The sequence below is a fragment of the Leuciscus leuciscus genome, assembly GCF_965113295.1.
Source record: "Leuciscus leuciscus genome assembly, chromosome: 2".
Taxonomy (NCBI): domain Eukaryota; kingdom Metazoa; phylum Chordata; class Actinopteri; order Cypriniformes; family Leuciscidae; genus Leuciscus; species Leuciscus leuciscus.
In genome coordinates this window covers 40,407,670-40,423,788 of record NC_138726.1, presented here as the reverse complement: position 1 = coordinate 40,423,788, position 16,119 = coordinate 40,407,670, and the positions used below count along the sequence as shown (strand labels likewise).

Below are 16,119 nucleotides of genomic sequence, written 5' to 3'. Positions count from 1 at the left end.
CGGGGTTGGAACAACATGAGGGTGAGTAATTACTGACAGAATTTTCATTTTTGGGTGAACTAACCCTTTAAGACACAGTCTAAATATAATGGCTATGTTTATGCAACCGGCCCCTGGTTACCAGAACTGTGCCATGCAACAAAATAATGATCTTCTATATATTTTTTATGGCCAACAGCCGTTTTTGTCATTTGTGTCAGGACATCTGCATAACCAGGATGATTTGCTTTATATATTAAACCCACAGGGTTTCATAGTTTATTATATATGTAACAAATGTACAGATAAATAAAAGAAAACATTTCATTTGAATTGCTTTTATTTAAAAAAATAAATAAAAAATTAAAGAACACCATTAAAAGAAGGCTAATCTACATATATGTGCCTTGAAATATACAATCCTGAGAACACACTTTTATAACCAAACTGCACACTGAAAATAATATTTTAACTGTAATTATTTTACTTAATTCTGCAATTATTTTATGATATTTTCATTAGATTCATTTTGCTGTATTAGTTTTTTACTCAATATTTTATCAAAGCCACAAAACAAACTGGACTGGCTTGTTAAAACAGTGATTCTAGGGGTTTAGTTGCTGGTATTGTAGAAAGGGAAAAAGAGAATAGAGTGGCCTACTTCTGTAGCAAATGGGACAGGGCCCTGCTGGGTCTTACCAAGGACTACTTTGAACTGGGGAAAATCTGAACCTCACAAAAATAACTCAGTCATGCAAGTTGTTTCTCGGGTAAAATGCACCAGGATAATCTTGTATTGTCTATTCCCTTATCTAGTCCATTTGCCATTGCTGTATATGTTGCATTTTGCAGTAAAAGAGCTCATACTATATTTTTATATTTTTGTTCTAATAATGCAATACTGAGAGCTATTATTTATTTCAACCTGAAATGAAGACCTGAAAATGGTTTGTTTGCTGAGAAAATATGCACCCATGATCAGGCATTTTGACTTTCTGCATGAGCATCATTTCCTTATTGCCCTGTCCACATACTTATGATGCAGTGAGATACTTACCATAAACAGATGAAACTCTGTGTCCTCTCTTATTTGTAGCAGTGTATCGGTGTCAGACAGTTTCTGTTTTGTTGTCTGATAACAGCCTTTGAAGGAAAGCAGGTTTGTGTATAGGTCTGTCTCTGTGTTCAGGTGTATCAGATATCACGTAGAGTACATTGGAGTGTTGACTCCATTGATCTATCTTTCAGACAAAAGAAAATCCTAATCTCTTAGTGCTAGCGATGAAGGCCTGTACTCACTGACTGGACAACATTACATGAGGGACTGGTTTCCATAGAATTTACTGTTTTTAGAATAAATCTTACCTGAGAACTCTCTTGACTATTTGTTGTTCCGTGGAAGAGAGTCGAAACTACATTGCATGTGTGTTCATCTGCATTTGCAAAATTCTTCAATGCAAAATTTCAAACTAGCATTTCATCTGCTCAATTATACTGATATATATGATGAGAGGATGGGAGATAAATTCTGAAAAAAATTGTATCCCTTCTGAAATCATTTGAATGTAGGATCCAATGTATGTTCGTTGCGAGAGAAGACGTTCTCTCCAAACTTGTGCCAAATTTAGACCTGCAAAGCGAGAGCTCAAACTTTATTGACATTGCTTTTGTTTTTCAGTTGCCTATAGTAATTTTATTTCTTCAAATATTTCAATTTAATATTGCAAACAACTTCACAACATACAAAATGAATTATATTAATCCAGAACACATGTCAATGAATAAATTTTTATATATATTTTATATATACTTTTTTCATCTTGTGGGGATAAAAAAATAAACAGCAAAGCTTTGACAACAGCACCTTGACATAGTATGTATTTCCAACATTACCTTGAGAAGTTGAGGATAGTAAACAGACAGAGTACTGAGAGGAGGAAATCCTGTTACGGTTGAGAATGTAAACGGAATGTTTTGGTCGGAAATCGTTTCCTTGTTTTCCCAAAGTGGACAGTTTCTGAATTCACAATTGAAGCAGCATGCAAGTTTTTTTTTCTTTTCTTTTTTTTTCTTTTTTTTTTCTTGAATGTAATTCTTCCTCACCCCCTCCTCTCCTCATCTCTCAAAATCTTGGCAACGTAAAAAACACAATGTCTCGAGGAATGTGATATAGTAATTTGAACTGGGCGCAAATGACTGATCAGATCTTTTTTTAATTGTTTACAAGGTCATGAATATGTTCAATAAATAGACTGTAGTATCACTTTTACTGTATAAACTTCATCTTTTTTACATGCAGTCCATAAAATTTTCATCTGACGGAATAATTTACCCTGTTATGTATATATACAAATAGATATTTTCTCTTTTCTCTCTCTTTTTTAGAACTCTCAATAAAATCTATACATTGTATACACTATCTGCCCCTTTTAATGGTCAATGTGCATACACACGAAGTGTCTATCCGTATAAACCGCCAGCCGATCTTCCTTTTGCTATCCATGGTAAGGGCTCGCACGTAAGACTGGGTTGTCCGGCATTGCGAGTTATAGTGCCGCTTGTCTATTCCTCGGCAGCCCTCCTTTGTGTACCCCAAGGGGTTGCATTTGGTCTCGTAAAAGTATTGCTTCAGCTGACCGTTAGTCACAGGGACCTTCTCCAGGACGGTGACTGTCTGGCCCGACATGTCTATGGCCGTCTTTTTGTCCACAGCCGTCACCCACTGGCTAATACTGTCACAAACGCTGAGCTCCCCTCGCCGTGCGGGGTCCGAGTGCCGCCGCACGCGCATCGACATGTTGGCGGCGTCCAGGTAGTTTTTGTATTCCTCCAAGAGAAAGAGTAACGGCGGCTCCAAAGGCACTTGGTTGCTGATCATCACCCGCGAGGCATACAGGTCAACGTCCTTCGAGTCTGCCGTGGCTGCGGGACCGCCCCCTCCTTGGCCCTGGTCGGCCCTGGGCCCCAGTTGCTGCGTCGCCTCCCCTTCCCCCTCAAGCAACTCCTCAATCACCTGCTCGAAAGTGTCCGTAAGCGAGGGCAGCCCGCCCCCACTCTGTGGAGTCCCGTGGCCTCGGCTGCCTGAGGTGACGGCAGCAGCGGAGGCGGCAGCGGCGTCCAGGTAGCTCTCGGCCCAGTGGCCCCCCTGCAGGCCCGGGATCTCTCTCACGGGCGCAGCTCTCATGCAACTGATGTATGAAATAACCATAGTAACAAACAGGATGGTCATCACTCTTCTAACCTGTTGGAACTGGAGACAGCAAAAGGGGAAAGACAAGAGGGATGGGGGAGTGAAAAAGGGGAGGGAGGAAGAGAAAACACAACGTAAAGAAACCATTTTCATTCAAGATACTGCATATAACATTACGTGAAACACTTCTCCCCTAATCAAAGAAAGATTAATAGTCTTGTGGGGTTATTGTGGCCAATGAAACTGAGATCGCAAATCATTTCCGTAACGCATGTACAAAGCGTGACACAAACACAACATGCCAACTTGTTATTTCTTTGATTCATTTTTAGTTACTGGCCCACGGGAGTGCAACTAACACTGCACACTTTCTCCATCCCCATTCACACACCTGCACTTTCGCGCCCCCCTTCCCCCTAAGCAGCAAATGCAGCAGGCTAAATTCAGAGACCCTGGAGTATCATTAGGAGGACACCAGAGAACTGCTCCCACTCTCCTCCATCTCTCTCTTTCCCTTCCCTTCCTCCTCCTCCACTCTCTCCTGCTCCCTTGCCTCCTCCACTCTTCCCTTAGAGGTGTGTGAACTGCTTGTGTGACTTTCAGACGGAGCAGAAATAGGTGAAATGTCAAATCCCACCAAAAAAAATGACAGAACAGTGTCTAGTTTGCATGAGTAATCTAATGCTGAAATAATTGTATTTTAAAATGTGATATTATTACAATTATATATTCTTCTTATTTAAATAATATAATTGTATTATTATTATTATCATTATTTATGATTATAAAATTCAAGTTAAGGATGAACTTTAGATACTTCTTAAATGTAAAACAAACATCTCAACTTCTCTGGAATGAACTGAGCAGGTCAAATTTGGAAGAACAAGCCTGCACACTACGATGCCACACAGATGATTATCTTTCCAACTAAGAGAGTTTAAAACTGAAACAGAGAGACAAAGGAACAGAGAGAGATATGGAAAGACACTGTAAGAAAGCAGAGAGAGATTTGAAATCAAGTGATCAGAGAACGAGACAGAGATAAGGAGAAAAGATGCCAGTCATTCATTTATCCTTTCAAACCTACACACAAACTGCCATGTTTTAGTCAATGGAATTTTTCCTGGCTACAAAATCAATGCAAATAAATGACAATTCTAGGAAACCTATTTGATTCCTCATCTCTCTCATTTCCTCTCTGCGAACTCCTCTGCAGCTTTCTCTTACCTCTCTGAAGTCCCTCTATGAGTCGCTGTGATTCATTGCATCCAACGGCATCCCGACACATACAAACAGACAGGGGAACATGCATACACAACAACAAAAAAGATACCCATTACTCGCACTTTCCTAAGGAGAAGGAGAAGAGGAGAGGTAGGGCTGGGGTAAGGGGGGTGGAGGGGGGTGCATTTAAAAATATCCAGCACCGCAGCAAGGCTTCGCCAGTTCTCTGCGTGCTGTCCTCCCGATGCCCCACGCAGCCTCAGGAAGAGGCAGAGGGAGGATCCGCTCCCAGAGCAGAAGGCAGTACGGGCCAGCAGGAGACAAGGAGGGACACGCCCTGTCTAAAAGGCATTTGTTTCATTCTTAATTGGTGTCTGGGGCCACGGCTGCGATTTGCTAGCGCAGAGATGACTGCCATGGAGATGTGCTTTCTATAAATAGGCCGGTTGGGAGTCCCACAGTCTCGATTCAGAATATCACAGCCCTCTACTTAATGAGCTCAAAGTCCCCTCGCTCAGTGACGTTGCAGTCCACGAGGGGCGTGTGTGAGCATGTGTGCGTCAATGTGTGTGTGTGTGTGTGTTTAGCTAGGGAGATGAGATGGAAGCATCTTTAATCTCTCCTCTCAAATGGTCAAAAACACGCATGGAAAAACCCAGAGCCGAGGATACAGCTGTGGAGGACAGATCAATCTTAATCAAATCAGGCAGCACGCAAAATGTGTGTACAAGCTGCTTCTGCAGGCATGAAAAGATACTTCAGTCTGTCAGCTTTCCCCGTAATGTAAAAAGCTTCTTACATTGTCAGCAATTACCTCTGCTGAATATAGCGAAGAATTTAAAGTGCCTGCCTGAGGATTATTCAATGATTCTGTCTTATTTCATTCCTCCAGATGTGGCGCGCCTGTGAGGACGGATGGATTATTGTCAGCGTTCCTACTCTCAAGACAGCCTTAATGCTGGTTTACGCACACACAGAGAAGCGTAGCCCAGTAACCGCCCCAGTTTCAGGATGATCCCAATTAGCAAACATCTGTCGTCTCCCTAATGAGCGATGTATTTATATATATATTGCGGAGGCTTCTGAATGAAATACCAGCATCAGTCTTGCTGACACCCAAATCCCTAATGTTGCCTACCTGACAGCAGGTGGAGTACCAATGTCATCGCTCATCCAAATCCTACTGGTGATACATCACCATAATAAATATATTACAGAGCTACTTGGCTTGCAGTATCATGTAAAAGGTCAGTTATTGTTGATTACTGAACTTCGAAAAGCTGACTAAATTGTATATTTCCCTCCTAATTAGACCAGAGCACCGGTGTGTAGTTGTGTGGCAGGGGGTGGAGGCCAAGAACACAACAACCCTGATGACGTCTCTCTCTGGTCTCAAAGGGGGATGAGAGGAAAAGGGCGGTGGGGCTAGAAGGAGTGGTGCTAGGGGGCAGTGCCACTCATCAGCTCGCAATTGCTTTCCATTTCCCTCTGGGGTCCCTTCTCACCAGGAACAACACACGATTTTATTTCTAACTCTGCTATTTCCTGTTTCCATCAAGAGAATCAATATGGATTACACTCTCAATCAACTTCCTGTTAAAACGTAATCTAGACGATGAATCACTTTATTGCTCTGGGATTGAGTTGGCAATAACTGAGACCTTCTGTCTCATTCAAAGCAGCGAGGGAAGAAAAGATTACCTTGACGGACATGTTTGTTCTGCTTTAATATGCGTGTGTTTGAACTGCGTATGATAATGTAATATCAATATCCTGTCATCGTATGGTACGATGTGCAAACATGAAGTGTGTTTGTGTATAGAGAGAGTACAGGTGGTTTTGATGGGTCACAGAAAGAGAGTGGTTATGTGGTAGCAGCCGTCACAAAAAATAATAATAATAAAAGAATCTAGTCACGGTTTCAGGTGTTTAAATATCTAAATGAAGGAGATGACTTTCATGGTTGATGCTGAGATAATCTGTTAGACTGTCATGTTAACAAAGCTGCTAATTCATGCTTTTTGAGTCCTATTTGTTGGACCTTTGAAGCCAGATTCATTATGAGGCATTGAAAATACTACAAACAAGGTTCCATCAATCAAAACTCTTATGAGAAACCATTCAGCCTGCAGTGATCTTTCAAGCTCTCTATCTACAAAGTAATCTTGATGAAATACTTCATCCACACAGCTGTATTTGATCCTTGTGGTCAGGGCTTATAGGAGCACGTTCAAACACCTTTCACTGTAAAACATGATTGTACTTTAATTGGGCATGAGTGGCAGCTCTATAGTTTTGGCAAAAGTCTACATGCACCTGCTCAATTGTTTGGAGAGTGGCAGGTAGGACAGGATAGATTGGTCTACATGATCCTGATTCCCCCACAACTGTATTTGCTTAAATCTCCATGCCATAGAAGGGTTAGGAGAAAAAAGCACTCATGACAGATGTATAAGGATCTTCCAACTTAAAAGTATTGTGGTAACAGACACTTTTCTTTTGGTCTTAGCACTCTAAAGGAAAATAGAAAAAAAGAAGAAGCATTCACTCCTTAGGGCAAGATACTTAACAATGCATGATTAAATATTTGAAAAGAACAAAGGTTGGGGGAAAATGCTTGTAGCATAAGAAAAGATTTTAGATTGCTTTGGTGTACTTGTTTCAATGAACTGTAGCGTGCATCACCTAAGCTCACACAGGTGTCGCAGCTGTTAATTATTTTTCTGACTTTGAGAACACATTAAAATGTGGAATTCATAACAGTTACAATCTGGCATTAGTGGTAACACAACAAGGGACAACTCTCTATTCATCTGTGGTGAAATCTTTGTCTTCAAAAGCAAGTTTTTTCAAAGAGTTTGAGTTGGAGCTGATTTAAGGATATCAAGGCCTCTATCTTGTCTATAGCCTACAAATAACGATACAAATAGCCCAAAACTACAGTATTTTATATTAGTATGAGTACTGCAGAAAACTACATTTTGTAAAAAATAAAATAAAATAAAAATACTAGAAGGGGAACTAAGACGCGGTGTAGCTCACATCAATAATGTGATATGGGGTGGGGGTCTTAGTAATATATATATATTTCCATTACAAGATTATACAGCTTTAAACGGTGTTTTATCGTCACCTCACCAGTGATAAAAGTTAGATTGCAATTAGAGCGTATCTTCACCTGCACTTCCACCGGAAGTCGCTTTCGCTAGAAAAGGTAACCATAACAACAAAAAGTTGAGCAAGCGCAATACGATCAGTTTCGGGCGGTAAGTAGAAAAGCAAGTCACTATTTATCACTTCTTTAGCCTATAGATTTACATATTCACAGATATATCATAATAAATGTTTTGTTTAAAAGTTTTTATTGACGTTTAGCTAACGGTAATAGTGGCACGTTTAGTTGCGTAAAACGAACCTCAACAGATTATTACACCCATTGGCTAAAATTAAATAGGCTATTATAAACAGAACAGTTGAAATTCCTTTAAAAGCCCTCTAAAATACACGACCCCACTGAAAGCCAATCTAATTCGCTCGATTGTAAATGTGTCTCTAAAGCTGAAAGGCAGAAGACAAAGACAAATTAAACATTAGTGCTGTAATAATTTATGTATAAGTTTCGTCTTTTCTCGTAACAGGAGAAAGGGCAACGCATTGGCGAACAGGATCCGCGAGGGAAATATCACCTAAGATTTGCCATTCTATATGTTAGTAGAGATTGAGTTTTTTCCGGGAACTTTCGAGGGAATTGAAAACATATCCAAGTAACGTTAGCCTACACATCTATAGGCTACTTCTCAAGCCGCAGTGGTGCTGGAAGTAGGCTATACACTTTATGTCACATTACAGTTTCTAAACTTGAAAAGTGGTGTCAGAGAGAGGATTCTCTTAAAACAGCGGCATCCACACAATCCATCCTTTACTCGTTAATAGCCTTTACAACACTTCTGCACTAGATGGCGCATTCGTCTACACAAAGCTCATTTGAAGTGAAGGCAAGCAGAAAAGCATAGCATGAGAAACATCTCTTTCTCTTTCTGTCACATAAACATATAGCCTACGCTCACACAAAGAGAACGTAGATTAATGAGGCTACCAGATAGCTATAAGAATAAATGTGCCGGCTTTCTTTGCTGCAGCCTATATTATCTATATGCTTTTCATCTAAAACAAATTACAAACAGAATATTGTGTGTACATAAGCATCATAAATTACAACACGCATTAGAGTCAATTAGGATTTGGAGAAAATGTTTGGAAATCAACTTAAGTGTAATTTTGTTCAAGCAGTGTTGTCCAGTTATCATCCAAAAAGCAGCCTAGAACTATAATTTATGTGTTAGTTTTTAATTCGAAAACTTGATGTTTGCTTTGGGAGTTAATCTGTTCCTATACGGTAAACCTAAACGATGATCTCAAGTTTCATGCTCTTCCAAGTCTCATTGAATTCACCAAACGCATTTAATCTCTGAACGTTCTTATACATAGCCTAGTTTTCGCTTAAACTGTCTGTCCTTATGAATAAATAACCTATGCTATGCCGTTTGGTGAAACTTTAATACGCTATTAATACGTAAAACAGGCTATATCAGTAAAACTAACTAATAAACAGTTGAACAGATAAAGCTAAAAGGATAAACAGCTAATAGCCCTGGATAATAAGCAAAAACAACTCTTTGGTTCTACTGACCCCTAACAGAAATTCAATCAACATAATAACGCTGTATCGTATTAATGAACGCGAGGATACCGTTTCATGTTGCCGCTGCATGATCCAACACTTGATTACTTTTTCCTAACTCCCCTTCTCATTTCAGACGCAGTCAGTACAAAACCTGCAGTAATCACTCTTTTCCGAACAAAAAAACCTACCTTTTCTGTCCAGTCGTAAAGGAGACCATTCAGGAGGACAGTGTCATCTGGGATGTTTTGGATAAGCCCTCCGCGTAACTAGTTTGCGATATTCGCCCGCTCTTCGCCAAGCAGCAGCTGCAAGTAGTCTCTTCAGCTTTTGAGCAAATAGATTAAATTATTGATAGTGGAAATTGCATGGTTGAGGTAATGGACTCCCATGACTGAGCGGATCCTTTGGAGTTGGGTTGAAGCAGTTGGATGGCATGATGAGCGCTCGCGGTGTAGTGCGCATTGAGAGAGCTCTCCAGCTTGAAATGACGGCTTCATTCCTCGCGACTACAGTAACTAACTACTGCTGTGACGTTGCAACATGTGACTCCAGCTAGAGCGCGTCCGAGCGCCTACCGAGTGAGGCACTTATGCCTTACGAATAACCGGAAAGAATGTTATTGTGGCGTTTAGCCAAAGAGCAACATATGAGAGAAACCTTCATAATTCCTGAACATACTGAGCCTGACATATTTTTTTTTATTTTTTTTTATCCGTCGTTTTTGAAGTCATCGCTTTCTTCTCTTAAATGCTCCTTCAACTGATAATCAATCAACAATTAATGTGGGTTTTTGATATTTGTTCCTTCTCTTCGTCTTTTAGAATAAAGGTAGGCTATAAATACATGATTCCTTTGTATGCCGATACAGAGTGAATCTCAGAGGCTAGTGTTTTGTTTCATTTTCGTTGACAAGGCTATTTGTAGGCTATCTAGACATCAGAAATTGGCCACAGGTGAACACCTGAAATCTGTTTAGTTTTAGCTTCATTTGTAAAACATGTAAAATAATAATTTATTGGTTTTAAGTTATTACATTTTCCATTCTCAATTTAAAAGATGGTTTTAAGTTATTACATTTGCCATCTAAATCTCATCAGTTCATTGCACTTTAAGTTCATTGTCTTTGCTGCCACCAAATGCTGCAATAGCTTCCTAATGGACAGCCGTTAGGTTAATATGAAACACCTTTTTGTGACAAGACTATAGATCATCTGCTGAAATTGATATTTGCAATTGTGACTCCACAAAGGTAGCTTCAAAGTAAAGAGCTCACTCCTTGTCCCCGCCACATCAAGGATCTATTATTCCCTGGCCATCTTTGTATGTGATATTTTAAACTATTGTCAGTTTGAGCCCCTCTGTCTGCCAAAGGAGCTTATGTGCCAGATGTTGGTTCATTGCTTTTAAAACTATTCATTGTTCTTCCAGTGTCAGTTATATTCCTCCAATAATGGGAGCGCTTTGTTTGATATGTGTAAGGTAAATGGTCAAAGATGTTCAAACTAATAGGAGGGTGATATAATGTTGCTCTTCAACTGCAACTTTGCCATTTATTCTATGTAGTATTTAAAATGACCTTCCAGGGAGAGTTTAAGGAAAGCATTCTTTGTTCTTTTCACCCCATGCTGTACCACATCATTAGCCCAATACTTTCACCAAGACACTGAGCTCCAAGTGCTTTTGGATCTCGTCCAATGCAAGATTTATATTGATGAGTTTCATGTATAGTGATGATGATTTTTCTCTGCATAAGGTAATGAGGTGGAGCGGTTTCAAACCTAGCTGTTCCCAGCATGAGAGTGGATGCTAACACCTGCCTCCTCTCTCTCTCTCACACACACACACACACACACACACACACACACACACACACACACACACACACACACACACACACACACACACACACACACACACACACACACACACACACACACACACACACACACACACACACACACACACACACACACACACACACACACACACACACACACAAACTACCTCTTTCTCTTTCTTTCTCTCCTTCTCATCTTCCATGTTTTTGCGCTGCTAAACTTACATACTTTCACAAATATACATTCTCCTTCACTCCTTTCGACATATTCATGCTTACAGCTCCCTTCCTCTCTCCTATAGGGACAAGCCAAGATGAATATAACTCATCCCATAGGCTCACAGGAGGAGAGGGCAAACCCTGGATGACAAAGAGTTGCATCAGCAATTACTGAGCGACATGACTCCAAGAGAGGTAAAACACACACACACACACACACACACACACACACTCATGTACACTCTCACACTGCGCATTATGGCTGTTCCAGCTAGGTAATCCATAAATAAATCACTCTGCTTCTCATTAGGAGCACAAAAACAACATGGATCTCGATCAGAACTGCACATACAGCACAAAGTTGACACCACCACAGAAAGAACTATGATAACCACAAAGTGGACATATGGACTAATAAGAATACAGCAAGAGATGAACTGTGGGAAGACCTTGACTTTCATTCGCTGCAACTTTGTGAAAACTTTAGGATCCATAAAAATGTTGACAAAACATACAGTGTGGGCATTATAGCTGAAACGTTGGTTGAAACTTGATGATCAGGATCGACATGTTCAAAGTGTTGAATGTTGAGAGAGTCGGAGCGGCGTCAGAAGCGATGGCCGTGTCTCTATCCAATAGGTCGGGTCGCTAATGACGTCACCTCAGCTTTCTCAAAATCTCTCCCTCTGTTGTCTTGTGTGCTGTCTTGACCCATCGTAGCGTATTCCATCCTGGAACCATGAGAACAGGTCTTCCACATAATGGCAAAATAGGATTCTGAAGTTGCATTGTGAGACCTAATGAAGGTGATCAGTGTCTTATACAAACCTGAAATGGTGGAATAGTTTACGCTATTTCAGGGCAAGATAAAACTTTTAGAGTATCAAAAATAGTTGTAAAAACAGAGGTGATGGCTTCTTCATAAGTCACTTTGAGAAAAAAAGAGTTTTGAGCCACTGCTAGAAAATTTGAAAACTAGACCAGATATTAGTGCAACAGGCCAATAAAGTTAGTTTATAACATTCATCAAACACATCACAGTAGTGTCACAGAGTACAGGAAAGTGAACAATGCCCTTTTTGACCATCAGCGCTGCAATGAAAAACAAAAATCACAAAATGTTTGTCAGCATGGCACCAGGTTTCAAACTGAAGTCCACTCTTAAAAATAAAAGTTCTTTACATTGTTGAATTAAGAACCTTCAACATTCATCTTTTCATTGCACAAAAAGTTCTTTAAAGTGGTTCTTTTTTCATTGTCTATGGCAGGTTCTATGGCATCGCTGCGAAAATATCCTTTTGGAATCTTTCTTTTTTAAGAGCGTAGCCAAGTGTTCACAAACATTTCCCACACTAAATATGAATGTCAACAAAAATATGAATGACGAATGTGAAAAACGTGTAAATCATGCAGAGTATATCTTATAAAACTCAGCCCACGTCAATGATTTAGTGTTGTTTGGACTGTAATGTGGAGTGTACATTTAAGTATGTACACTTGTTCAAGTGGGTTCTGTCTTTCCATTTTGTCATTGCATTGAAATGAGTGAGTCACTTTTTGGAATTTAAGTTTTCACATTCCTGGGTGCCTGTCTCTGTTTCTTCGGCTTGCTGTCTTTAGTGAAGGGAGTCTGGGCAGTGCTTTGTGTGACTCACATCACCGTCTCTCATTCTAGACCCACTCTGTACACTGAAGAATTGCGCAGTGCTCATCTCTCCAATAGCAAGATGCAACAGGTCCCTGTTTTCAATAAACGGCTGAAGGTGGTCAACAGTGGCCAGCCGTGTAAGATAAAGATCTCAAAGTCTTGACTTATAGCAGCTACATTATAGGACTACACACTTAGATATCCACTTTAGCACATACACACAATGAGCTATACAATCCACGTAACTGTAATCTATCCCTTGCAGCATACACCAGCTACACTGGTAATGTATCCGTTGGGTATAAGCCCTCTGCTGCACTTTATCCTTTTGTACACACATCCTCTGGTAATCTAGCCTTTTGCTTGCCCAACAAACCCTTATGTGTCAAGGTTGAGCATATTTACATAATTAGGCAGACATTTCTTGTCTTTTACACATTTAGTGGTTACTAGGTTCATAGTTTGGATATCCATTTAAAATATGGATATATTAATATATAAACAAATGCATCTAAAAAAAACCCACTATAAACTTATAGTGTAGTTTGAGAAATAGCACAGATGAGAATAAAGATGAGAAACGAAGAACTGTCTATGAAGTATGAAAATCACTGTTCTACAAAGCAATAGCAGAGGAAGTGCAGTCTAAATGACCTCTAAGAAATGTTAAACATTCAAATGTTAAAAAAAAAAAAAAAAAAACTTTGCTTTGTTAAACACCCTTGTTTTAGAGACCTAAGAAATAGCATTAAGCAAGTATATCAAAGTCAGGCTCAGACACAAACACTGTCGGGATGCCATTCTTAACTAACATGCGCAGAGGCAAATTGCAAACATGTTAGAGAAGTCCTGCATATACATACCCAAGCATTGACGTTGGCGAATAGTTAGAGGATTCCTTGGCGGAGCCTTAGTTGCCAGGCACCAGCACTAATGCTGCTCTGTAGCTATTCACTCCATTTTATATCAGTGAGTAAAGCACACAGGTGGGGGGCAAACAACTAGCAAAGCACATCATACAGACCCCATCAAAGAAACTTGGATGCAGATACATACTAGAGGTCAAGAATATAAATATTGTATATACCATACACACATTCACAGACACACAAACAACCCTGTTCACAAATACAATGGGGTCACAACAGCCTAAATGGTGGTGTTCCATTTAGTTCTTTTCAAAAGTATTACAGAAAAATATACATATCTAGCAAGCAGATTATTGAGGAATTACACCATAAGTGTAGATGTCACAAGACCTCTTTCAGAATAAGCGCTTTGCGCTAGAGCAGAGCAAGTCACGCTCTTGCTTAGTATTGAGCGCGCGCACTATTCCTCAAGCCTCTTGAGGTTTTCTTGCGCAGAAAACCTGCAATCGGAGGTGCTAATTGACGAATGACTTTAGACTCGTCCAAATCGCCCCATAAACACAGAATAATTAGACTAAATGCATCGGAAGTATCACTCAAATTATTTTGGCACCACGTAGTTAATTAGCCTGCTTATATTTGCAATTTATAGAAATTGTGATTAATCTTAATATGAAAATGATTATTATTATTTGTATAGTTATTGCTTTTGTTGTTAGCAAAATTTTGAGACTATTGTTGTTCGCAAAAAAATTATCCTTTCAGGGAGTAAATGAAAAAAAAAACGGACCTTTTTCTTTTTCGCAATTGTGACGAGCACACGCTTTTATTTCCCAGAGGAACTCTGCATATTCAGTAGGCCTATAATAAATTCCTCCCGCGAGTGAAGCAGGGCGCAATAAGTCGGTACATCTCTATAAAAGTTAATTAGGAAAGCCGCTCTCCGTAAACAAAACAATTTTCATATTTAGTTTATAAATATCCCCTGATCATCCGCGGCGGTCAGTCAAACAAGGACGAAGTAAACGCCGATTAAACTGTAGAAATATAATTCAACAATACAATAGCATTATGTGATGTCTGAATTGAAATCTACCAAGCTCAGATTTGTTATTGACGCCCACCCTTAACTCTGCAGCGATCGGAGAGCGGAGGGGAGGGGGGCGGAGAGGGAGATTCTCAGCTAGATAACACAACCCCATTTATGGACTGATCCGATGACGTACATTGCAGAAAGTTCTATAAAAAACCTTCCGTACATACAAAGTGTGTCGTGCCATCCCCCAGCACCCCCCACCCTCCCCGCATCCGCCTCCAGCCCCCCTCCCCCCACATGCCCACACCCACACCCACACCACCAACCCACATCTCTACCCCTCTGTCTCATGAACTAAAATGATATTATATATTCATTTTTATAAATAATAAAACATATGCATTCAATAAATGAAAACACGACTCTGAGCCGTTTGGTGTGCAATAAATGACAAAAATGAACAATTTAATAATAACATTTCACTCTAGTCAAAGCTTTAAAAAAATACATTTAATATTTTATGCAGAAGTATTTAGTCATTCACCACTGGATTATTTGTATAAACAAAAACAGGCATTATTTCGTTGAAAAACATGAAATTATGCATGCATTTTTTGCTCATAAAAACGGCGCTCGTGACCGTTTTGTTGCATGTCAATAATGATGCTTATAAAATTTGCCCATAAATGACATGGGTATTACGAAGATCACAATGATAAAACAGCGATAATAAAATCGAGTTATAATATCAGCTTCTGTTATTTTCGGACCAGTCCAAAAAACATCTGCTGCTTGTCCCGCTTGATTTGTCACTTTAAAGTCAGATGTTCGATACATTGTTTTTGTAACAACAGAGATTTTCTCGATAACATGTTTCGTACGATTATGACAAGGAAATAAATGTTTAATTGAGAAATTACCGATTTAGCAGTGATGAAAGAAGCTAATGCATTCGAACAAAGAGAAACAGTCATAAGGATCATTTAAAAGCAGCTAAATGACACTGAATGTCTTCCGCCTGATAGACTCTTGATTAACGCAGTGCTGAGGCGCCCGTGGGCTTTCATATCTGTCTGTTTGTCATTCAATCGCTTCACCCTTTAATCAGATTCTTGGATACAAAGAAAAAATCGACCGTAGCCAATATTCTCCGCTCACCCCTTTCAGAACTGAGACGAATTCCTAAACTTAGTCGGCATAAAAGTCAGAAAATCATCAGCGAAAAGCTCCTTTAAAACGCTGACTGTCCTAATTTCGTCTCAGTGTTGCACAGCTTTCTCCACAATACGCGTGACACCCTCTCAGCCATTTCCTTATCAGGCAATCTTATCGGTGGCTCCATCTAACCCAGTCTGAACAGAATCTGACCACGCCTATCCAAATTCTTATTCACTTTAACTGGAAATATATAGATGAACACACAAACACACTCA

General features: G+C 39.8%; 1 protein-coding gene and 1 long non-coding RNA gene across 4 annotated transcripts in view; one reads left to right on the top strand and one right to left on the bottom strand.

Moving 5' to 3' along the window:
- Positions 1–362: 362 nt before the first annotated feature.
- bdnf (brain-derived neurotrophic factor) overlaps positions 363–16,119 on the bottom strand; it is an 18,180-nt gene continuing 2,423 nt past the window's right edge. For 2 of the 3 annotated variants that reach the window (XM_082162610.1, XM_082162612.1), the window contains exon 2: positions 363–3,229. In XM_082162610.1, the coding sequence (XP_082018736.1) occupies positions 2,396–3,229 (834 nt within the window). In that variant the 3' untranslated portion in view covers positions 363–2,395. Of the gene's footprint in view, positions 3,230–9,265; positions 9,558–16,119 lie in introns of those variants that run through there. The other variant, XM_082162611.1, reaches the window with a different exon arrangement.
- The window catches only part of LOC309493472, a 26,526-nt gene continuing 20,126 nt past the window's right edge, over positions 9,720–16,119 (top strand). The window contains exons 1-2 of the long non-coding RNA XR_014203951.1: positions 9,720–9,905; positions 11,217–11,328. This is a non-coding gene — a long non-coding RNA (uncharacterized lncRNA). The remainder of the gene's footprint in view (positions 9,906–11,216; positions 11,329–16,119) is intronic.